We start from the raw sequence: 24382 nt of genomic DNA on the forward strand, positions 1-24382 counted from the left end.
TCGACCTGCGCTAATTTCTCCTTATGCGGCTCGGTGTCAAAGTTTTATCGCATAACGCTCCTGTGACGCGCCTTGGGACCGTTAAAAGGCGCTATATAAATTCAACTTATTGTTGTTGGCCTCAGAGCTCTGACACGGCAAGCGAGCTCCAGGAGGGCAGAGAAAATGCTTCAAGGACGCCCTCAAAGCCTCCTTGAAAAAAATGCAACATCCCCCACCGACTCTTGGGAATCCCTGGCCCCAAGACCGCTCAAAGTGGAGGAGGAGTATCCGGGAGGGCGCCGAACACCTCGAGTCTCGCGGAAGCCAAGCGCAAACAGCGGAAAGAGCGCACGGCAACCCAGGCCCCCCACAGACACCGCCTGTGACAGAGACTGTGGGTCCCACATCGGTCTCTCACCAGTCACCTGAGAACTGGTGTTCGTGTGGAAGCAAGTCAGCCTCGACTCCGAGGGAACTGCCTCAGGAGAAGGCGAATGTACTACGCGCTTGAACAGGCACTCAACGGTGATTCAGCACTCCCACTGTCTGGCAGTACTGAATGAATCAGCACACTGTACTGCTACGGTGCACAGGAATGAGCAACTCAGCCACTCAACTGAGAGCCACTGGCAAACGGAAAATCCACGGTGCCCTCTCCAGTCACGGACACTACGCCCAGACAAAGCACGTCCTGTATTTCTGTGAGTCTTCCGCTCATGGGGTGAAGTTGAAGAAGCAGAATTTATATAGCGCCTTTCACCTCAAAGCGCTTTACAGCCAATGAAGTACTTTTGGAGTGTAGTCACTGTTGTAATGTGGGAAACGCCAATTTGCGCACAGCAAGCTCCCACAAACAGCAATGTGATAATGACCCAGATAATCTGTTTTTGTTATGTTGATTGAGGGATAAATATTGGCCCCAGGACACCTCCTCTGCAAAATAGACCTTTTAAGATCACCTGAGAATGCAGAAAGAGACTTGGTTTAACATCTCATCCAAATGACGGCACCTCCGACAGTGCAGCATTCCCTCAGCACAGCGCTGGGAGTGTCGGTCTGGGTTTACGTGCTCAAGTCCCTAGAGTGGGACTCAAACCCACAACCTTCTGACTTAGAGGCAAGTGTGTTGCCCACTGAGCCATTTCAGGCATCCACTATCAGAATCAAACACTCCCAGGGCAGGTACAGCACGGGGTTAGATACAGAGTAAAGCTCCCTCTACACTGTCCCATCAAACACTCCCAGGGCAGGTACAGCACGGGGTTAGATACAGAGTAAAGCTCCCTCTACACTGTCCCATTAAACACTCCCAATGCAGGTACAGCACGGGGTTAGATACAGAGTAAAGCTCCCTCTACACTGTCCCATCAAACACTCCCAGGGCAGGTACAGCACGGGGTTAGATACAGAGTAAAGCTCCCTCTACACTGTCCCATCAAACACTCCCATGGCAGGTACAGGGGGTTAGATACAGAGTAAAGCTCCCTCTACACTGTCCCATCAAACACTCCCAGGGCAGGTACAGCACGGGGTTAGATACAGAGTAAAGCTCCCTCTACACTGTCCCATCAAACACTCCCAGGGCAGGTACAGCACGGGGTTAGATACAGAGTAAAGCTCCCTCTACACTGTCCCATCAAACACTCCCAGGGCAGGTACAGGGGGTTAGATACAGAGTAAAGCTCCCTCTACACTGTCCCATCAAACACTCCCAGGGCAGGTACAGCACGGGTTAGATACAGAGTAAAGCTCCCTCTACACTGTCCCATCAAACACTCCCAGGGCAGGTACAGCACGCGGTTAGATACAGAGTAAAGCTCCCTCTACACTGTCCCATCAAACACTCCCAGGGCAGGTACAGCACGGGGTTAGATACAGAGTAAAGCTCCCTGTACACAGGTTAGAGCCGAACTCGCTTCCCGCGGATCCCTGGTGTGTGAAGATACTGAGGAGGCAGAAGAACTACACCAGGCATTTGAATCGATAATGAACTTATTATTGTCACATTAATATAAAACAGTTACAGACCTCAGCAATTTTTTTCTTTCTTAGTAGTTATTCACGTCGTGACCTCGTGGTCCCTGATGCTAACAGTGTGAGGGTATCAGGGGCTTGGCCGGGCCGGGCCAATCCCGCCCGCAGTCAGCAACAACTGTGTGGCGAGAGACGCGCTGACAGCGCTGCGGGTGGATGCAAGGGCCCCGGGTGGGGGGGGGGGGGGGGGGGGGGGGAGGGCGGTGGACAGGTAGGCCTCAGCCCAGGTTATTGGCCTCAGTGCCGCTCGCTATCCCGTGGCTGCAAAGTGCATGTGCATGTGGCCCATTGGGTGACGATCTGTGGGGGTGGGGTGGAGGGGGGGAGAGGGTTCGGCTGTGACGCCCATTGTAGTCGAATAGCCTGCTGGTTTTGTGCGGCGTGAGGTGTTGGCCGGTTAGGGGGTGGGGGGGGGGGGTGCAGGAATGCTTAACACCCCGTGTAACTGTACTCCAGCAATAGTCGGTGGGGAAGGGCCTTAAACTGACCACAAGGGGTGGGTGGGGGAAGGGCTTGGCTGTGACGCCCATCAATGTTGAATAGCCTGCTGGTTTTGCATGAGGTGTGTGGGGGGGGGGGGGTCGGTGAATGCCTAGGACCCGGCAATAGTCAGCGCCTTCCTGAGGGGAGGGCAGAAAACTAACTGGAGGGAGGGGAGGGGGTTTGGGGAAGGAAGGGCTCAGCTGTGATGCCCATCAAAGTTGAATAGCCTGCTGGTTTTGCATGAGGTGTGTGGGGAAGCCGTCAATAATACCTTCCTCGGGGGTGGGCAGAAAACTGATCGGAGGGAGCGGGGGCGGGGGGGGGGGGGGGCGGGAAGGAAGGGGTTAATGTGACGCCCATCAAAGCCGAATAGCCTGTTGGTTTTGCGTGAGGGCGGGGAAGGAAGGGGTTGGTGTGATGCCCATTGGATCTGGCGCTCAACTGTCTAGGGCGTCACCGATAAAGAATGGCTGCTTGTATGAGGTGCTGGGAGAAGGTGGGAGGGAGGGGGAGGGGGCAAGGGGAGTCTATGATAGCGGCCAGCGCCCATTGGAACTGTACCCCAGCAATAGTCGGCACCTTCAGGGGCGGAGGGAAGGATATTGAGGGGTTCGGGGAGGCGGGGGTTGCAGAAGGTATGAGAATTGGTCTTGCGCCAGCGTTACGTCTCCGTCGCGCACCTGCCGTCAATGGCCGCGCTTGGGGTCAGTTCCCCATTGCCCTCTGACCTCTGACCCCCCTGCACCCCCCCCCCCCCCCCGGTAAGCAGGCTCTCTGCCGCCTCCTGCTGGTTAAACTGGGCGCAGTCGGTGAGGATGGCGGTGGGGGAGGGGCAAGGGGATTGGTTTCCCCCCCCAGCCATCACCCCCCCCACCCCCTCGCCTCAGCCGACTCCCCGCTCCCTCAGCGCTGCCCTCGCTCAGAGCTCGTCGTTGGGCCCCGGCGGATGGTCCATGCCGAAGAAGGAGGAAGTCCGGCCTTGCACATCCCGCTCGCGCTTCACGAAGGCGGTGAAGGAGGAGACGCAATTGCCGATGAAGTGGTCGGCCTGGGCTAGGATGTACAGGTCGACCTGGGGCAGCTGTGGGTTGAGGCTGATCACCTTCACCTGCAGGAAGCAGAGAGAGAGAGAGACAGCTTAGCAACAGAGGAAAACAGCCACGCGCGTACATTTACAACGCACCCCTCCCTGACAGCTAAAGACTAGCATTTCGATAGCGCCTTTCACGGACCAACTTGCGCACAGCAAGCTCCCACAAACAGCATAATGACCCAGATAATCTGTTTTTTTGGTTTGAGGGAAAATTGTTGGCCAGGACTCCGGGGATAACTCCCCCTGCTCTTCTTCGAAATAGTGGCCGTGGGATCTTTTATGTCCACCTGAGAGAGCAGACGGGGCCTCGGTTTAACGTCTCATCCGAAAGACAGTGCGGCGCTCCCTCAGCACTGCCCCTCCGACAGTGCGGCGCTCCCTCAGCACCGCCCCTCCGACAGTGCGGCGCTCCCTCAGCACCGCCCCTCCGACAGTGCGGCGCTCCCTCAGCACCGCCCCTCCGACAGTGCGGCGCTCCCTCAGCACTGCCCCTCCGACAGTGCGGCGCTCCCTCAGTACTGCCCCTCCGACAGTGCGGCACTCCCTCAGTACTGCACTGGGAATGTCGGCCTGGATTTATGTGCTCAAGCCCCTGGAGTGGGACTTGAACCCACAACCTTCTGACTCAGAGGCGAGTGTGCTGCCCACTGAGCCACACTATGATGTATCTCTCCTTTACAGTTAGTGTGTGCCTTACTGCAATTATACCGGTCCCTGGTGAGACCACACCTGGAGTAGTGTGTACTCCTAACCTAAGGAAGGATATACTTCCCATAGAGGGAGTGCAACGAAGGTTCACCGGACCAATTCCTGGGATGGGGGGGATTGTCCTATGAGGAGAGATTGAGTAGATTCAGCCGATAATCTCTCGAGTTTAGAAGAATGAGAGGTGATCTCATTGAAACATGTAAGATTCTGAGGGGGTTCGACAGGGTAGATGCAGGGAGGATGTTTCCCCCGGGCTGGGGAGTCTAGAACCAGGGGTCACAGTCTCAGGATAAGGGGTTGGCCATTTAGGACTGAGATGAGGAGGAATTTCTTCACTCAGAGGGTGGTGAATCTTTGGAATTCTCTGCCCCAGAGGGCTGTGGAGGCACAGTCGTTGAGTATATTCAAGACAGAGATCGATAGATTTTTGGATATTGAGGGAATCGAGGGATATGGGATCGGGCGGGAAAGTGGAGTTGAGGTCGAAGATCAGCCGTGATCTCATTGAATGGCGGAGCAGGCTCGAGGGGCCGAATGGCCGACTCCTGCTCCTATTTCTTATGTTACAGTTACGAAGCCTCTCACACACGGTGTGCATCTCCCTCATCAACAGTAACCGCTTGCAGTTATATCGAGCATTTAAAGCAGTAAAGACATTGCTAGGTGCTCCCCAGGAGCGGAGGTAGATTAACCATGGGGCTCCTGCCCCAGGCCCACCAAAGAACATCGGCCCGGCAAATAAATGTAGGAAAAATATATAAGGCCTCCCAAATAGGCTGAATAGAATCGACAATAAGTGGAAAAATGTTTATACCTATATACAGAAGTACCTATATACATTAATGTACCTATATACACTAATGTACCGATATACAGAAGTACCTATGTACACTAATGTACCGATATACAGAAGTACCCATATACACTAATGTACCGATATACAGAAGTACCCATATACACTAATGTACCGATATATAGAAGTACCCATATACACTAATGTAATGTACCTATATACACTAATGTACCGATATACAGAAGTACCTATATACACTAATGTACCTATATACACTAATGTACTGATATACAGAAGTACCCATATACACTAATGTACCGATATACAGCAGTATCTATATACACTAATGTACCGATATACACTAATGTACCGATATACAGAAGTACCTATATACACTAATGTACCGATATACAGAACAGAATATGCACTAGCCTCTTTTACTTCACATGTTATTGAGAGAAATTTGCAAGAATCTAGAATCTAGTATTGCGATGTTACCGGACCCAGAATATATACCGACTTGATACACAATATATGCTTTCATTGTTGAATATACCGGCCTATGTTTTCATACTCAGAATCAGAATCATATACGTCATGTAGTGACCATGAACAAACAGAACTCTCGGCCCTATCTAAACTAAGCTTTTTCTAACTTCTGCCATGACCATTTCAAGTCGGCCCATCATCCCTCTGGTCCCTCTAATCTCTCCTGTCTTCCACCCTATCACCGCCCTTCCCTTCTGTTCTTTCCTCCCCTCCCTCTTTCAATGCTCCTTAAGAATTTGTTCTTGTCGAACATTCGCCGGTTCTGATGAAGGGTCACTGACCCGAAACGCTAACTCTGTTTCTCTCTCCACAGATGCTCCCTGACCCGCTGAGTATTTCCAGCCCTTTCTGCTTTATATTTCAAATTCCAGCACCCGCGGTGTTTTGCTTTTGTATAGCTGCTGGCCCATTTGGATCAGTTTTGCCCTGGGGCCTGTCAGGGCCCTTAATTTGGTGCTCCCCGGAAGCCTAGCCCCCGTCGCACTCCGCTGGGCCTTACCTTGCCGCTGACGGCCTGCTCGATCTCGACGTTGAAGGTCTCGGAGTCAGTGGCGATGTAGACGGCCTTGGCCCCCGTGGCCCTGGCCCAGGAGCCCACCGCCCGGCCGATCTCCACCAGGCTGGGCAGGCACATCTCCATGGTCAGCGGCCGGGCCGACTGGCGGCGGTCCCCCACACACTGCGGCGACGCCATTAGGTGAGGCCCCGCCGTCCCGTCCCGCACCATGTTGCAGGCGTTCTTCTGTCCGCGGGAAGGGTGGCAGGAGGGCGGGGAGGGGGAGAGCGGGGGGGAGGGGGAGGGGTGGGAGGAGGGCGTGGAGGGGGAGAGCAGGGAGGGGGGAGGGGGAGGGCGGGGCAGGGGGAGTGCGGGGGGGGAGGGGGAGGGGGAGGGGGGGGTGGGGTGGGAGGAGGGTGTGGAGGGGGAGAGCGGGGAGGGGGGAGGGGGAGGGCGGGGCAGGGGGAGTGCGGGGGGGGGAGGGGGAGGGGGGGTGGGGTGGGAGGAGGGTGTGGAGGGGGAGAGCGGGGGAGGGGGAGTGCGGGGGGGGGGGAGGAGTGGGAGGAGGGCGTGGAGGGGGAGAGCGGGGAGGGGGGAGGGGAGGGTGGGGCGGGGGAGTGCGGGGGGGGGAGGAGAGGGAGAAGGGTGGGGTGGGGGGAGGGGAGAGCAGGGGGAGAGGGTGAAGGGTGGGGTGAGGGTGAGGGGCGGGGGAGGGAGAGGGGGAGGGGGAGAGCGGGGGGGGAGGGGGAGGGCGGGGCAGGGGGAGTGCGGGGGGGGGGAGGGGGAGGGGGGGGTGGGGTGGGAGGAGGGTGTGGAGGGGGAGAGCGGGGGAGGGGGAGGGCGGGACGGGGGAGTGCGGGGGGGAGGGGGAGGGGTGGGAGGAGGGCGTGGAGGGGGAGAACGGGGAGGGGGGAGGGGAGGGCGGGGGAGTGCGGGGGGGGGAGGAGAGGGGGAAGGGTGGGGGTGGGGGGAGGAGAGGGGGAAGGGTGGGGGTGGGGGAGGGGGAGAGTGGGGGGAGAGGGAGAAGGGTGGGGTGGGGGGAGGGGAGAGCAGGGGGAGAGGGTGAAGGGTGGGGTGAGGGTGAGGGGCGGGGGAGGGAGAGGGGGAGGGGGAGAGCGGGGGGGGAGGGGGAGGGCGGGGCGGGGGAGAGCGGGGGGGGAGGGGGAGTGCGGGGCGGGGGAGAGCGGGGGGGGAGGGAGAGGGGAAGGGTGGGGTGAGGGGAAGGGGGTGGGGGAGGGGGAGAGGGCAGGGGGAAGGGGAGGGGGGAGAGGGCAGGGGGAGGGAGAGGGGGAAGGGTGGGGTGGCGGGAGGGCGGGGGAAGGGTGGGGTGAGGGGAGGGGTGGGGTGAGGGGGAGGGGTGGGGGGAGGGGAGGGGGAGAGGGCAGGGGGAGGGGGAGAGGGCAGGGGGAGGGGGGAGAGGGCAGGGGGAGGGGGGGAGAGGGCAGGGGTTGGGTGGGGGAAGGGTGTGGGAGGAGGAGAGGAACAAAAACATGATATATTGGCCGTGGAAGCACATCATAGAAATTTACAGCCCCAAGTTGTCCAACGTACATCGCTCCAAGATAAGAACATACGGCCCCTCGAGCCTGCTCCGCCATTTAATACGATCATGGCTGATCCGATCATGGACACAACTCCACTTCCCCGCCCGCCCCCTTATTCCCTTATCGGTTAAGAAACTGTCTATCTTGTCTTATATTCAATGACCCAGCATCCACAGCTCTCTGAGGCAGCAAATTCCACAGATCCACAACCCTCTGAGAGAAGAAATTTCTCATCTCAGTTTTAAATGGGCGGCCTCTTATTCTAAGATCATGTCCCCTAGTTCTAGTCTCCCCCATCAGTGGAAACATCCTCTCTGCATCTACCCTGTCAAGCCCCCTCATAATCTTATACGTTTCGATAAGATCACCTCTCATTCTTCTGAATTCTCACAGAAATTGACCACATAGAAGATAGCCATTCAGCCCCTCGTGGGGGAATCTAGAACTAGGGGGCATCGTTTCAGAGTAAGGGACCGCCCATTTAAAACAGCGATAAGGAGGAATTTCTTCTCTCAGAGGGTTGTAAATCTGTGGAATTCCCTGCCCCAGAGAGCTGTGGAGGCTGGGTCATTGAATATATTTAAGGTGGAGATAGACAGATTTTTGAACGATAAGGGAGTGAAGGGTTATGGGGATCGAGCTGAGTCCATGATCGGATCAGCCATGATCTTATTAAATGGTGGAGCAGGCTCGAGGGGCTGAATGGCCGACTCCTGCTCCCATTTCTTATGTTCTCATGTTCAAAGAGCTATCGAGTCTGTTCCCACTTTCCAGCTCTTAGTTCGAAGGTTTCGAACGCCTGGATGGGTCGGAGGGGAATTTTCCCAGATTTTTTCCCCCCTAATTGGCCGTGGTTTTTATCTGGTTTTTTCCTCTCCCAGGAGATCACGTGGCTCCGGTTGGGGTGGAGTGTAGAATGTTTCGGTGTAAGGGGTGTCGCGCTGGTATGGGGCGGACTGGTTGGGCCGGGTGCTCTTTACCTGTCCGCCATTGTTCATGGGTTTATGTATAACCTTCAGGGCTGCTGACCGAGGGCCGAGCGGCTCTTTGTCGGCCGGCGCGGACACGATGGGCCGGAATGGCCTCCTTCTGCGCTGTAAATTTCTATGTTTCTATGGAGCCAAGATACAGATCAGCTACGATCTAAATGAATGTTGGAAAATGCTCGAGTGCTGAATGGCCTCCTCCTGTTCCTATGTTGAGGCGAATAGTATCGATGCATTTAAGGGGAGGCTGGTTCCCCCCGTGAGGGAGAAAGGAATAGAGGGATATGTTGATGGGGTGAGATGAAGAGGGGTGGGAGGGGGCTGGTGTGGAGCATAAACACCGGCACGGAGCGGCTGAGCCGACTGGCCTGTTCCTGTTGCTGTACATTCGATGTAAAATCACGTCTAAGCCCTAATCCTGTCCACGCCCCTTCCAGCAGGGGTCAGGAGCAGGAATCCTGGCAGAAATGTTCCCGTGTACGTAAGCCAGGGGCATGGAGGGCGGTTCTAGCTGATCCCAGAGGTCGCGGCTGCGATCACCCGCAGCACAGATGGAACGCGGGATCTTGCTACTCGGTCCTGGCTCAGCCTAACCCTGACCCTGACGGTTACCACAGCGTTGGGTCTGCGCACATCTCCTGCGGTCAGTCTGGGAGGGGCCCGGTTCACAGTGAGCTGACAGTGCCACCTTCCACAACAACAGTAAATACAGCCACTCACCCAGTCCACACCCACTCGCAGGTGAAGGCCCAGGTAGGGCCTGACCAGCATGGCCCGGATGTGACCCTCGGCCTCCTGCGCGATCTTGTCCGCCCACACCACGTACTTCTGGAGGTGCCGGTGCTCGCCCAGCACGGGAAACTGGGCCGGGGCCCCGGGCAGGGCCAGAACCGGGTGCTCGGAGGCAGGGTACCTATAGTCACAAAGGGCATGACATCACAGTAGGTCATTCCTGGTTGCTAAGGGCATGACATCACAGTAGGTCATTCCTGGTTGCTAAGGGCATGACATCACAGTAGGTCATTCCTGGTTGCTAAGGACATGACGTCACAGTAGGTCATTTCTGGTTGCTAAGGGCATGACGTCACAGTAGGTAATTTCTGGTTGCTAAGGGCATGACGTCACAGTAGGTCATTTCTGGTTGCTAAGGGCATGACATCACAGTAGGTAACTTCTGGTTGCTAAGGGCATGACATCACAGTAGATAATTTCTGGTTGCTAAGGACATGACGTCAGAGTAGGTCATTTCTGGTTGCTAAGGGCACAACATCACCGAAGGTCATTTCTGGTTGCTAAGGGCATGATGTCACAGTAGGTCATTCCTGGTTGCTAAGGGCATGATGTCACAGTAGGTCATTTCTGGTTGCTAAGGGCATGACATCACAGTAGGTCATTTCTGGTTGCTAAGGGCATGATGTCAGAGTAGGACATTTCTGGTTGCTAAGGGCACGACATCACAATTAATCATTCCTGATTGCTAAAGGCAGGGCATGACATCACAATTGATCGTTCCTGGTTGCTATAATCACAATAGGCCACTGGGATGCTAAGTTCATGACATCACAACAGGTCATTGCTGGTTTCTAAGGCCATAAGCCATTTCTAGTTGCTAAGGCCACAATAGGTCATTGCAACACTGAGCGCCAAAGTCCCTTATTGGCTGTGAAGCTGTTTGGGGCGTGCTGAGGCCGTGAAAGGCGCTATGTAAGTGCAAGTCCTTTCTTTTACTGGTTGCTAAGGTCACAACATTACAACAGGAAGAAATAGCGGGACATCTAGATAGGAATAGTGCAATCAAGCAGACGCAGCATGGATTCATGAAGGGGAAATCATGTTTAACTAACTTACTGGAATTCTTTGAGGATATAACGAGCATGGTGGATAGAGGTGTACCGATGGATGTGGTGTATTTAGATTTCCAAAAGGCATTCGATAAGGTGCCACACAAAAGGTTACTGCAGAAGATAAAGGTACGCGGAGTCAGAGGAAATGTATTAGCATGGATCGAGAATTGGCTGGCGAACAGAAAGCAGAGAGTCGGGATAAATGGGTCCTTTTCCGGTTGGAAATCGGTGGTTAGTGGTGTGCCACAGGGATCGGTGCTGGGACCACAACTGTTTACAATATACATAGATGACCTGGAAGAGGGGACAGAGTGTAGTGCAACAAAATTTGCAGATGACACTAAGATTAGTGGGAAAGCGGGTTGTGTAGAGAACTCAGATAGACCACAAGGAGATTTGGATAGGTTAAGCGAATGGGCTAATGTTTGGCAGATGGAATACAATGTCGGAAAGTGTGAGGTCATCCATCTTGGGAAAAAAAACAGTAAAAGGGAATGTTATTTGAATGGGGAGAAATTACAACATGCTGCGGTGCAGAGGGACCTGGGGGTCCTTGTGCATGAATCCCAAAAAGTTAGTTTGCAGGTGCAGCAGGTAATCAGGAAGGCGAATGGAATGTTGGCCTTCATTGCGAGAGGGATGGAGTACAAAAGCAGGGAGGTCCTGCTGCAACTGTATAGGGTATTGGTGAGGCCGCACCTGGAGTACTGCGTGCAGTTTTGGTCACCTTACTTAAGAAAGGATATACTAGCTTTGGAGGGGGTACAGAGACGATTCACTAGGCTGATTCCGGAGATGAGGGGGTTACCTTATGATGATAGATTGAGTAGACTGGGTCTTTACTCCTTGGAGTTCAGAAGGATGAGGGGTGATCTTATAGAAACATTTAAAATAATGAAAGGGATAGACAAGATAGAGGCGGAGAGGTTGTTTCCATTGGTGGGGGAGACTAGAACTAGGGGGCACAGCCTCAAAATACGGAGGAGCCAATTTAAAACCGAGTCGAGAAGGAATTTCTTCTCCCAGAGGGTTGTGAATCTGTGGAATTCTCTGCCCAAGGAAGCAGTTGAGGCTAGCTCATTGAATGTTTTCAAATCACAGATAGATAGATTTTTAACCAATAAGGGAATTAAGGGTTACGGGGAGAGGGCGGGTAAGTGGAGCTGAGTCCAAGGCCAGATCAGCCATGATCTTATTGAATGGCGGAGCAGGCTCGAGGGGCTAGATGGCCTACTCCTGTTCCTAATTCTTATGTTCCTATGTTCCTATCTGGATAGGGCCACTCCTAGTTGCCATGGCCACAACTGATGGTTCCTGGTTGCCCAGATCATGGCATCACAGCAGCTCATCCATGGTTGCTAAGGCCACAATCTCCGAATGACAAGATGCCTTTGATCCGTTGCCGGCAGTCCCAGATAGAGCCAGAATGCCGAACATTCCCCGGCACCTTTCCCCAGTAATTCCCCGCCGGGCCGGTGCTCACTGGTTCAGCGGCCTCTCCCTCTCCAGTCCCACGGAGCAGCAGCGGAGACGAGAGAGCCGGTTCCCACCAGGCCGAGGGAAACCCGCAGCCCGCCCGCCAGGGCGATATCGGCAGGCGATGTCGGCGCGCGTTCACACAGCCCAGGGCCGACACACCAGCTCTCGGTATCACGCATGCTCGGACTACGGACGTTACCTGTCGATCCACTGGGACTTGTAGTAGGAGTTGAAGGCAATCCCACTGAACAGCTCCGAGCGGTCAAAATCCACACTGAAGTGGTCCCAGAACGGCCCGAACGGATTCCCATCCTGCCGAACATCCGCAGTCAATCACATAGAACATAGAACCTTCCCCCAGCCTGCGCTCCAGTAATCCCGGTACTCCGATACCCCCAGTACCCCAATACCCCCAGTACCCCAACACCCTCACTACCCCAACACCCTCACTACCCCAATACTCTCAGTACCCCAATACCATCAGTACCCCAACACCCTCACTATCCCAATACCCCCAGTACCCCAATACCCTCAGTACCCCAACACCCTCACTACCCCAATACCCTCAGTACCCCAATACCCCCAGTACCCCAATACTCTCAGTACCCCAACACCCTCACTACCCCAACACCCTCACTACCCCAACACCCTCACTACCCCAATACCATCAGTACCCCAACACCCTCAGTACCCCAATACCCTCAGTATCTCAATACCCTCAGTACCCCAATCCCCCAAATACCCTCAGTACCCCCAGTACCCCAATCCCCCCAATACCCCCAATACCCTCAGTATCTCAATACCCTCAGTACCCCAATCCCCCAAATACCCTCAGTACCCCAACACCCCCAGTACCCCCAATGCCCTCAGTACCCCCAGTACCCCAATACTCTCAGTACCCCAATACCATCAGTACCCCAACACCCTCACTACCCCAATACCCTCACTACCCCAATACCCTCAGTACCCCAATACCCTCAGTACCCCAATCCCCCAGTACCCCCAATGCCCTCAGTACCCCAATACCCCCACTACCCCAATACCCTCAGTACCCCAATCCCCCAGTACCCCAATACTCTCAGTACCCCAACACCCTCACTACCCCAATACCCTCAGTACCCCAATACCTTCACTACCCCAATGCCCTCAGTACCACCAATACCCTCAGTACCACCAATACCCTCAGTACCCCAATACCCTCAGTACTCCCAATACCCTCAGTACCCCAATACCCCCAATTCCCACCCCAATACCCCAAATCCCCCAAAATGCCCAGTACATTGGTACCCCTGGTGCCTGCGCTCCTAGTAACAGATAGTCCCCCCTCCCCCGAGGCTCACCTTCATGGGGCAGGATGATTTGTCGGCGCTCCGGCGAGCGGCTGCGTCGAAGCAGTAGGCCACCCTCTTCCCCGCGGGCCAGTGTCGGGGCGCCAGCTGCTGCATGAAGTCCTCCATGCTGACCACTCGGTGGAAGGCCCTCAGCGGCTCCAGCTGGAAGTACTCGGTGTACGGCACATGGGCCTGGAAGGCAGGAGAGGCCTCGGCTTAGGGCAGGACTCAAGGCAGGCCTGTTACCCCCGGGGGCATCCAACCCTGGTACCCCTCGGAGCACCCAACACCCGTTACCCCCCAGGGGCATCTAACCCCCTTTACCTCTCCCCCCCCCGGAGCACGCAATCCCCGTTACCCCCCCGGGGCATCCAACCCTGTTACCCCCCCAGGGCACCCAACCCTGTTACCCCCCCCCCCCTCCCCGGGGGCATCAAACCCCATTACCCCCCCCCGGGGCACCCAACTCTATTATTCCCCAGGGGCATCTAACCTCCGTTACCCCCGAGACAGACAGAGAGCAGGGGAGGATAGAGGGGGAGGGAGGAGCAGTTAGAGGGAAGGAGGGGCAGATAGAGGGAGAGGGAGCTAGGAGGATAGAGGGAGAGAGGGGAGGATAGAGGGAGAGATAGATAGAGGGAGAAAGGGAGGGGAGGATAGAGGGAGAGATAGATAGAGGGAGAGAGGGAGGGGAGGATAGAGGGAGAGAGGGGAGGATAGAGGGAGAGATAGATAGAGGGAGAGAGAGAGGGGAGGATAGAGGGAGCAATGGATGGAGGGAGAGGCAGATGAAGGAAAGGTCGAGAATGGAGAGGGAGAGAATGGGGGAATGGGGGGGAAATCAGTGGAAGATTCAGGGTCGAGGGAGCTCAGCCCTAACACCACATGAGCAGCGCTCCCTCAGCACTGCACTGGGAGCGTCGGCCTGGATTACGTGCTCCAGTCCCTGGAGTGGGACTCGAACCCACGACCTCCTGACTCAGAGGCAAGGGCGCTGCCCACTGAGCCACGGCTGACAGACACGGCAGAGGAGACTTACGTTTGTGTAGGGCGGGGTCTGGTGCCTGTACACCACCCACGGAGGTACCACCAGCGTCCGGTTCAGCATCTCCGCAAACGCCAAGGAGCCCAGGAAATGGTCAGCCTGATTCCCAAATCGACCTGCGTTTAAATAAAACACAGAAAAGGCTTCAGACCATTGGCGCCCGATACAAACGGGATGGTGGTCTCTATCTCGAGGGGCGGGGCGGATTAGAAAGGAGTAGAATTAGGAGCAGGAGCAGGCCATTCGGCCCCTCGAGCCTGCTCCGCCATTCAATAAGATCATGGCTGATCTTCTACCTCAACTCCACTTTCCCGCCCGATTCCGTGATTCCCCCTAGAATCCAAAAATCTGTCAATCTCTGTGTTGAATATACTCAACGACTGAGCCTCCACAGCCCTCTGGGGCAGAGAATTCCAAAGATTCACCACCCTCTGAGTGAAGGAATTCCTCCTCATCTCAGTCCTAAATGGCCGACCCCTTATCCTGAGACTGTGACCCCTGGTTCGAGACTCCCCAGCCCGGGGGAAACATCCTCCCTGCATCTACCCTGTCAAGCCCCCTCAGAATCTTTCAATGAGATCACCTCTCATTCTTCTCAACTCCAGAGAGTATCGGCCTTCCCTCTGTACTGAAAGCTTCCCTTCAAAACAATTACCAACGCACTCCTACCCTACGTAAACTAGAGGTGCCCTAACTCGCACCGAGTCCCGCTCACCCATCACCCCCCTGTGCTCGCTGACCCCGTGTCCTAACTCGCACTGAGTCCCGCTCACCCATCACCCCCTGTGCTCGCTGACCCCGTGTCCTAACTCGCACCGAGTCCCGCTCACCCATCACCCCCCTGTGCTCGCTGACCCCGTGTCCTAACTTGCACCGAGTCCCGCTCACCCATCACCCCCTGTGCTCGCTGACCCCGTGTCCTAACTCGCAACGAGTCCCGCTCACCCATCAACCGGTGCTCGCTGCCCCCGTGTCCTAACTCGCAACGAGTCCCGCTCACCCATTACCCCCTGTGCTCGCTGCCCCGTGTCCTAACTCGCACCGAGTCCCGTTCACCCATCACCCTGCTGTGCTCGCTGACCCCGTGTCCTAACTCGCGCCGAGTCCCGCTCACCCATCACCCCCTGTGCTCGCTGCCCCGTGTCCTAACTCGCACCGAGTCCCACTCACCCATCACCCCCTGTGCTCGCTGACCCCGTGTCCTAACTCGCACCGAGTCCCACTCACCCATCACCCCCTGTGCTCGCTGCCCCGTGTCCTAACTCGCACCGAGTCCCGCTCACCCATCACCCCCTGTGCTCGCTGACCCACATTGGCTCCTGGTCCGGCAACGCCTCGATTTTAAAATTACGAGATTGGAAAGAGGCTCAAATCCCTCCATGGCCCTCGCCCCTCCCTATCTCTGTAATCTCCTCCGGCCCCACAACTCCCCCCGAGATCTCTGTGCTCCTCCAATTCTGGCCTCTTGTGCATCCCCCGATTCCCATCGCCTGACCATCGGTGGCCGTGTCTTCAGCTGCCTGGGCCCCAAGCTCTGGGAGTCCCTCCCTAAACCTCTCCACCTCTCTCACCTCCTTTGTAACGCTCCTGCGAAGCGGAGTTGAGGACAAAGACCACACGGACTGCAGCGGTTCAAGAAGGCGGCTCACCACCCCCTTCTCAAGGGGCAATTAGGGATGGGCAATAAATGGCGGCCTCGCCCATATCTTATATCTGACTGGCGGAGCAGGCTTGAGGTAGGGCCTGTTGGACCTGCTCCTGCTCCTAATTCTTAGGTTCTTATGAAGGGTTTTGAGTAGATGGGGAGAAATTGTTTGCAGTGGCAGGACGGTCGGTAACCAGGGCCACACCTGGAATATTGTGTTCAGTTTTGGTCTCCTAATCTGAGGAAGGACGCTCTTGCTATTGAGGGAGTGCAGCGAAGGTTCACCAGACAGATTCCCGGGATGGCAGAACTGACAATATGAGGAGAGACTGGATCGGCTAGGCTTATATTCACTAGAGTTTAGAAGGATGAGAGGAGATCTCATAGAAACATATAAAATTCTGACGGGACTGGACAGGTTAGATGCGGGAAGACTGTTTCCGATGTTGGGGAAGCCCAGAACCAGGGATCACAGTCTAAGGATAAGGGGTAAGCCATTTAGGACCGAGATGAGGAGAAACTTCTTCACCCAGAGAGTGGTGAACCTGTGGAATTCTCTACCGCAGAAAGTTGTTGAGGCCAGTTCGTTAGATATATTCAAAAAGGAGTTAGATGTGGCCCTTACGGCTAAAGGGATCAAGGGGTATGGAGAGAAAGCAGGAAAGGGGTACTGAGGTGAATGATCAGCTATGATCATATTGAATGGTGGTGCAGGCTCGAAGGGCCGAATGGCCTACTCCTGCACCTATTTTCTATGTTTCTATGACACGGATTTAAGATCATTGGCACAAGTGCCAGAGGGGGTGATGAGGGAACATGTTTTATTATATATGCAGCGAGTTGTTATGATCGGGAACGCGCTGCCTGAAAGGGCGGTGGGAGCAGATTCAACGGTAACTTTCAAACGGGAAATTGGATAAATGCTTGATGAATAAATTGCCGGGCGATGGGGGAAGAGCATTGTGGGGAGTGGGACCAATTTGGATCGCTCATTCAAAGAGCCAGCACAGACACAATGGGCCGAACGGCCTCCTTCTACGTGATTCAGCGATTGCTATGGACGGACAGTGGCCTGTGTAGTGGCTATTGGCGTGGAGGGCCAGCTGCGATGCTCGCCACAGTCGAATAGCCCACCGGTGCTCGCTGCTTCGGGGGCGGGGTGGGGGTGGGGTGGGGTCTGAGCTGAGGTCCGGGAGGGTGGGTAGTGACCGGTGACCCAGCGAGTCGGGCGGCCGGGGAGCGAGGGGACGGCTGGAGTTGGATATGGCCGGGGCGGGCATGCCACCACTTACCCATGCACGGACAGTAGAGGACATAGCCGCTCTCGTCCCACGCCAGCGGCCGGTCACCGGCCCCGCTGCCCAGGGTAGGCTCGCCCCGCCGCAGGAGGAGGAAGAGGAGGAGGAGGAGGAGGGGGCGGCCGCTGCTCCCGCTCATTTCGCGCTCCGCTCCCGCGTGCCTCAGGACCCCGTGGCTCAGTCACATGCGCCGTCGCCGTCCTCTCGTCGCTCGCCGTGCCTGTCGGGGCCCAAACCAAAGGTCGGATCGTGTTAGACATCGGGGGCCTTCGGACCCGCCCCCTCCTTCCCCAGACCCGCCCCCTCCTCCCCAGCCCTGCCCTCTCCTCCCCCAGACCCGCCCTCTCCTCCCCCAGACCCGCCCCCTCCTCCCCCAGACCCGCCCTCTCCTCCCCCAGACCCGCCCCCTCCTCCCTCAGACCCGCCCCCTCCTCCCCCAGACCCGCCCTCTCCTCCCCCAGACCCGCCCCCTTCTCCCTCAGCCCCGCCCCCTCCTCCCCAGACCCGCCCCCTCCTCCCCCAGACCCGCCCCCTTCTCCCTCAGCCCCGCCCCCTCCTCCCCAGCCCCGCCCTCGCCTCCCGCAGACCCGCCCCTTCCTCCCCAGCCCCGCCCTTGCCTCCCCCAGCCCCACCCGCTCCTCCCAAGCCCCACCCTCTTCCCCCCCCAGACCCGCCCCCTCACCTCCTCCTCCCCCAGCCCCGCCCTCTTCTCTCCCAGACACATCCCTCCCCCTCTCCTCCCCCAGACCCGCCCCCTCCTCCCCAGCCCTGCCATCTCCTGCCCCAGACCCACCCGCTTCTCCCTCAGCCCCTTTAAACACTCGGCGAAAGAGGGGCCTGCCCCTTTAAACACTTGGAAGAAAGGGGCCTGCCCCTTTAAAAACTCTGAAGAGAGGGGCCTGCCCCTTTAACCGCCTCGAGTGAGCATTTGTGCCCCGTCTTTGCCGGTGCCCTGGGGACCTGCTCCTGTCACGGAATCCCTTGAGCCGAGTGAATCGTCCCGCTGCCGATCACGCACGTGTGCGCGCAGCTCCCGTGTGCCGGCCTGTGACTCCCAAACCCACCGCACTCACAGCACACCCCGAGAGTCCGGCCCGTCTCCAGGGACAGCCGCTTGCCGTCGGAGAACATGGTCAATCCGGTACCGAGCCAAACAGACCAGAGGGTCCGGGGTCCTGTGCCATGTTAGTTACTCTCAGCCAGCATGAGGGGAGAGGTGGGCTGGGGCGGAGGGGGGGGGGGGCTAGAACTGGTTTCAGTGTCCAATGACCCTTGCTCGAAGGTAGCGGGACAGGATCAGGCTTGGCCGTGATGCCTTTGTGGGCGAATAGCTGGCAGGCACACGACTGAGCGAGGAGCTGGAGGGAACCCAGGGGCTTGTGGGATCCATAACCCCCTGTGACAGCCAGCATCTTTGGGCGAGAGAGGACAGTAATAAGGGATAGATAATTGACATTCTTTACTGACCTTTGACACTGTTTGCGGCGATTGGGGCTCATTGGACAAGAGTGGACGGTGCACCCCATGGTTCAATAGCACAACAGCAACTTGCATTTATATAGCGCCTTTAATGTAGTAAAACGCCCCAAGGCGCTTCACAGTGTCACATAAGATGATATTAGCGCAGGTGACCAAAAGCTTGGTCAAAGGTTTTAAAGAGCGTCTTAAAGGAGAGAGGTTTAAGGAGGGAGTTCCAGAGCTCGGGGCCCAGGCAGCTGAAGACACGGCCACCGATGGTGGAGCGATGGAAATCGGGGATGCTCAGGAGGCCAGAATTGGAGGAGCGCAGAGACTTCGGAGAGTTGTCAGGCTGGAAGAGGTTAAAGAGCTAGGGAGGGGCGAGGGATTTGACAAGGATGAGAATGAGGCATTGCTTAACCGGGGGAGCTTGTACACTGCACCGCCTCCAGTGCGCCAGTGCAGCCTTCGGCCGCCTGAGGAAAAGAGTGTTCAAAGACCAGGCCCTCAAATCCACCACCAAGCTCATGGTCTACAGGGCTGCAGTGATACCCGCCCCCGCTGTATGGCTCAAAGATATGGAGCATGTACAGTAGACACCTCACGTCGCTGGAGAAATACCACCAACAATGAACATAAGAATTAGGAACAGGAGGAGGCCATCTAGCCCCTTGAGCCTGCTCCGAACGAACAATGTCTCCGCAAGATCCTGCAAATCCCCTGGGAGGACAGACGCACCAACGTTAGCGTCCTCGACCAGGCCAACATCCCCACTGACCACACTCGACCAGTTCCGCTGGGCGGGCCACATTGTCCACATGCCTGACACGAGACTCCCAAAGCAAGCGCTCTACTCGGAACTCCTTCACGGCAAGCGAGCCAAAGGTGGGCAGAGGAAACGTTACAAGGGACCACCCTCAAAGCCCCCCTTGATAAAGTGCAACATCCCCATCGACACCTGGGAGACCCTGGCCAAAGACCAGTCCGCCCTAAGTGGAGGAAGTGCATCCGGGAGGGGGCTGAGCACCTCGAGTCTCGTCGCCTAGAGCGTGCAGAAAGCAAGCGCAGGCAGCGGAAGGAGCGTGCGGCAAACCAGTCCCACCCTCCCCTTCCCTCAACCACTGTCTGTCCCACCTGTGACAGGGACTGTAATTCCCGTATTGGACTGTTCAGTCACCTGAGGACTCATTGTTAGAGTGGAAGCAAGTCTTCCTCGATTCCGAGGGACTGCCTACGATGATGATGACTAGAGGTTCTACCCAGAGACTGTGTGGGTTCCCCTGCATGTTGGGCACTGCAGTGGCTCAGTGCTATCTCACAACCCCTAGAGTTGTCCCCTCTACCCTGGCTAAGCTCCTGACCGCAAGGGAAGGGGGAAGGGTTTGGTAATGAAAGGAGACCCCCTCCCCGCACACCTGCCCGCATACGCACCCACCCCACTTGCGATATATTACGCAGGGTGAGCTTGGCTATTCGGCAAAGGCAGGCTTCATCCTACTCCCACTGAGCTTTGCCAGGGTCCGGGCTCCACGGCAATCAGCAGGGCGCTTTCGCCCCTCTCACGGTGGGATAGATTCTCGCTTCCCCCACCTCCCCCCTACCTCTCCCCCCCCCGCCCCTCCCGGCTTTCAGGCCCCTCCTACCCTGTAGGTGCTCACTCTTGCTGGGCGGGCGGAGGGTACCGTATCTCGGCAACGACCGACCTCCCCCCCCACCCCCCCACACTAAATGGCCGCACTTCGAATTTCGTATGCAGGCCGGCAATTCGGCAAAGGGAGGCATCGTAGCCTCAGAACCTGTCCTCCTCTTTCAAAGCGGGGCGGGGTGGGGGGGGGGGGGGGGGGGAGGATTTTCCCACCCTTCCTTTAACCCCAGCTCCGGCTCGGGGCCCAGCGCAGACCAACAGACATCGTGGGGTCGCTCGCCACCTTCACCGGCTGGCCGAGCGGTCTTTCACGCCGCAGCGCAGCTACGGTTCAGCACGCGACAGCCTGCGCCGGCTAGTTCATTACCCGTCACAACCTCAGTCACTGACCGAACGGCGCAACAGGCTCGAGTTGAACGGTCTCCCCACCTCCCCATATTACCTCCTCAACAAATTCTCCACCTAACACATAACAGTTACTTTATAGAACAGGACCACACAACGTGGAAGGAGGCCATTCGGCCCCTCGTGCCTGTGCCGGCTCTCGCTCCCGGTGCAAATAGTCTCACTCCCTCCTCCCTCCACTCCCCTGCTCTTCCCTCCCCTCCTACCCCCTGCACATTTTACCCTCCTCAAGTACTTATACCTGTACAACTATTTTTGTTGTTGTTCAGCATTAACACAAGTGCCCCCCTGATTAAAGGGGCACTAAAACCGACACATTAAACAAATTAAACTTTGGACAGTCAACTTGAATCAAATTAAAGTTTGGTTGCCGGGGGGGGGGTGACGATGCACTCCAGTAGCCTCCGGCGCCCACCTCCTCGCGGAAGGCCGCTTAGCGTACCGGTGGACACCGCGTGCTCCGTCCCCGGGGGATACCCCGGCCCGGGTGTAACCGCGGAAGAGAGGCAGGCAGTCGGGCTGAACGACCCCCTCGACCGCCCGTGTGCCCGGGCCGGCCGATGGCCCCCCCCTTTGGTCGAGCAGTCCCACGAGGAGGCCCTCGGACCTGCCCCGCTCCCCTCCGCACAGGGCGCCCAAAGATCGGGAGCGTGGGACTGAAGTGCGGGCAGAATTGGAGGGGGCAGCCCCCTTCGAGTATTGCAACCTCACACTCACATTCACTCACACTCAATCTCATTCACACTCACACTCACACACAGACACTCACACACACACACAGACACTTTCACACACACACACACAGACACTTTCACACACACTCACACACACACACACAGACACTTTCACACACACACACACACAGACACTTTCACACACACACACTTTCACACACACACATACACAGACACTTTCACACACACACACACACACAGACACTTTCACACACACAGACACACACACACACACAGACACTTTCACACACACTCACACACAGACACACACACACACACATACACAGACACTTTCACACACACTCACACACTCACACACACACAGACACTTTCACACACACACACACACACACAGACACTTTCACACACACAGACACACACACACACACACACACACTTTCACACACACTCACACACAGACACACACACACACACATACACAGACACTTTCACACACACTCACACACACACACTCACACACACACACAGACACTTTCACACACACACACACACACAGACACTTTCACACACACAGACACACACACACACACACACAGACACTTTCACACACACTCACACACACACACACACAGACACTTTCACACACACTCACACACTCACACACACACACAGACACTTTCACACACACTCACACACACACACACACACACACAGACACTTTCACACACACTCACACACACACACACACTCACACACACACACAGACACTTTCACACACACACACACACACAGACACTTTCACACACACACACACTCACACACACTCTCACACACAGACACTTTCACACTCACACACACACACAGACACTTTCACACACACACACACACACAGACACTTTCACACACACACACACTCACACACACTCTCACACACAGACACTTTCACACTCACACACACACACAGACACTTTCACACACACACACACACACACGCGTGGAACACGGACTCCTCCGGACCGTGTACCAGGAGAATCAGAAAGCTACGATTGAGTCTGCTCCCGCTGATCGCAACAACTGGGTTCACTTTAAAACTATAAATTCTCAGCTCTCCTCCCCCGCCCCCAGCTCAGGTTCCTTTCCCCGATTATCTGCATACTCCGCCCAGTAGCTTCATTGTGAACTTGCAAAGGGGGAGGGGGGGAGAGAGAGAGAGAAAACTTCAGTAAAAAGTTTGCAAAGAATGCCCCAGCTGTGATTCAGCGGCTTTGAGGGATTGCCGGTACCGACAACATTGCCTGTCTCGTCCCCCCCCCCCCCCCCAGCTTCTGCCCCCCCCCCCAGCTTCCCCCCAGCCGCTGAGATCCGCACGCTGACAGACCGACGGACGGGTCCCTACCTCCCAGGGGCCCAAAATTGAAACAGCTGCTTCCTGCCACACACAGTCTGGATAGGAAGTCCCTTCTCTCTCGCTCTTTCTCTCGTTCACACACTCTCCACCCTCCTCCCTCCTCCCTCCTCCCCCCCCACCTCTCTCTCACTCTCACTCTCCACCTTCTGCTATGGAGCACGGCACAGGACAAACATAAAAGGAAATCCTACCCAGCAGCAATTGCTTCTCCCCCCCCCTCTCCTCCTCCGCAGACCGTTTGAACTGCAGGAGCCGATCTCAAAACCTGCGGAGCACCTCGAGGGTGGTGTGCTTTTTTTTGGGGCACTAAAATCACAATTTTTCCCCAGTGCCCCCTATAAAAGGGAGGGGGACACTAAAAGCACCGGCAATTAAAACAAATTAAACTTTAAAACGTAAAATCAAATTAAAATTTGGTTGCCGGGCGTGATGATGCACTCCAGTCCCTCCGGTGCCCACCTCTTCGAGGGTGGTGTGCGAGGGGGAGGGGGAGAGAGGAGGGGTGGTTGTTGGGGGGGGGGGGGGGGAAGGTTAAGGGGCCGTGAAGGGTCACGCAGTTGATTCCTGAGATGAAAGGTGTGGGGGGGGGGAGGGGAGCAGGGGGGGGGGGCGTTCGGTTGTCTTACGAAGGAAGGTTGTGCCGGTAAAGTTGTGAGGAGGACACAAAAAAAAAAATCTGCAAAGAGATACAGACAGGCTAAGTGAGTGGTTACAAACATTTGGCAGATGGAATATAGTGTGGGAAAGTGTGAGGTTTGGTCGGGAAATTAAAAAGGCAAATTATAATTTAAATGGTGAGAGATTAAAAAAAATGCCGCAGCGCAGAGGGACCTGGGGGGTCCTTGTGCATGAAACACAAAAAGTTAGCGTGCAGCTACAGCAAGTGATCAGGAAGGCAAATGGAATGTTGGCCTTTATTGCAAGGGGGATAGAGTATAAAAGCAGAGAAGTCCTGCTACATCGTCATCATGGACAGTCCCTCGGAATCGAGGAAGACTTGCTTCCACTCTAAAAGTGAGTTCTCAGGTGGCTGAACAGTCCAATACGGGAATTACAGTCCCTGTCACAGGTGGGACAGACAGTGGTTGAGGGAAAGGGAGGGTGGGACTGGGTTTGCCGCACGCTCCTTCCGCTGCCTGCGCTTGCTTTCTGCGCGCTCTCGGCGACGAGACTCGAGGTGCTCAGCGCCCTCCCGGATGCACTTCCTCCACTGAGGGCGGACTGGTCTTTGGCCCAGGGTACTCCCAGGTGTCGGTGGGGGATGTTGCACTTTATCAAGGGAGGGCTTTGAGGGTGGTCCCCTTGTAACGTCTCCTCTGCCCGCCTTTGGCCCGTTTGCCGTGAAGGAGTTCCGAGTAGAGCGCTTGCTTTGGGAGCCTCTTTCTCGGCGTTAAGCCCGTTGGGAAAACAACGCGCGGCGACAAGTCCCCTAAAAAAAGCCCGTCAGTTTCCATTTTGTGC

The 24382-nt window shown here is 56.3% G+C and overlaps 1 protein-coding gene across 5 annotated transcripts; it reads right to left on the reverse strand.

The window, feature by feature from the left end:
- Window positions 1-1956: 1956 nt before the first annotated feature.
- pofut1 (protein O-fucosyltransferase 1) lies at window positions 1957-23134 on the reverse strand. Of its 5 annotated transcripts, none has more exons than XM_070874633.1 (8): window positions 23113-23134; window positions 17305-17530; window positions 14362-14483; window positions 13332-13514; window positions 12191-12303; window positions 9389-9581; window positions 6142-6384; window positions 1957-3607 (listed from the first exon to the last, which is right to left on the reverse strand). In XM_070874633.1, the coding sequence occupies exons 2-8, from the start codon at window positions 17447-17449 to the stop codon at window positions 3419-3421; spliced, it is 1188 nt and encodes a 395-aa protein (XP_070730734.1). In that variant the 5' UTR covers window positions 17450-17530; window positions 23113-23134; the 3' UTR covers window positions 1957-3418. The 5 variants fall into 5 exon arrangements, with proteins under 5 accessions (XP_070730734.1, XP_070730731.1, XP_070730732.1 ...); XM_070874630.1 differs by lacking the exon at window positions 23113-23134 and adding an exon at window positions 22910-23038; XM_070874631.1 differs by lacking the exon at window positions 23113-23134 and adding an exon at window positions 19946-20283.
- Window positions 23135-24382: the final 1248 nt, after the last annotated feature.

Source organism: Pristiophorus japonicus, unplaced genomic scaffold (assembly GCF_044704955.1).
Source record: "Pristiophorus japonicus isolate sPriJap1 unplaced genomic scaffold, sPriJap1.hap1 HAP1_SCAFFOLD_910, whole genome shotgun sequence".
In the NCBI taxonomy this organism is placed as follows: domain Eukaryota; kingdom Metazoa; phylum Chordata; class Chondrichthyes; family Pristiophoridae; genus Pristiophorus; species Pristiophorus japonicus.

Bases quoted from the DNA above. Each gene is read 5' to 3' on its own strand.
- pofut1 (XM_070874633.1), bottom strand. From the start codon at position 17,449: ATGAGCGGGAGCAGCGGCCGCCCCCTCCTCCTCCTCCTCCTCTTCCTC. The intron at 12,304-13,331 runs GTGAGCCTCGGG...GATGTTCGGCAG, and splicing joins AATCATCCTGCCCCATGAAG to GATGGGAATCCGTTCGGGCC. The intron at 9,582-12,190 runs GTAACGTCCGTA...TTGTGACTATAG, and splicing joins AAGTCCCAGTGGATCGACAG to GTACCCTGCCTCCGAGCACC.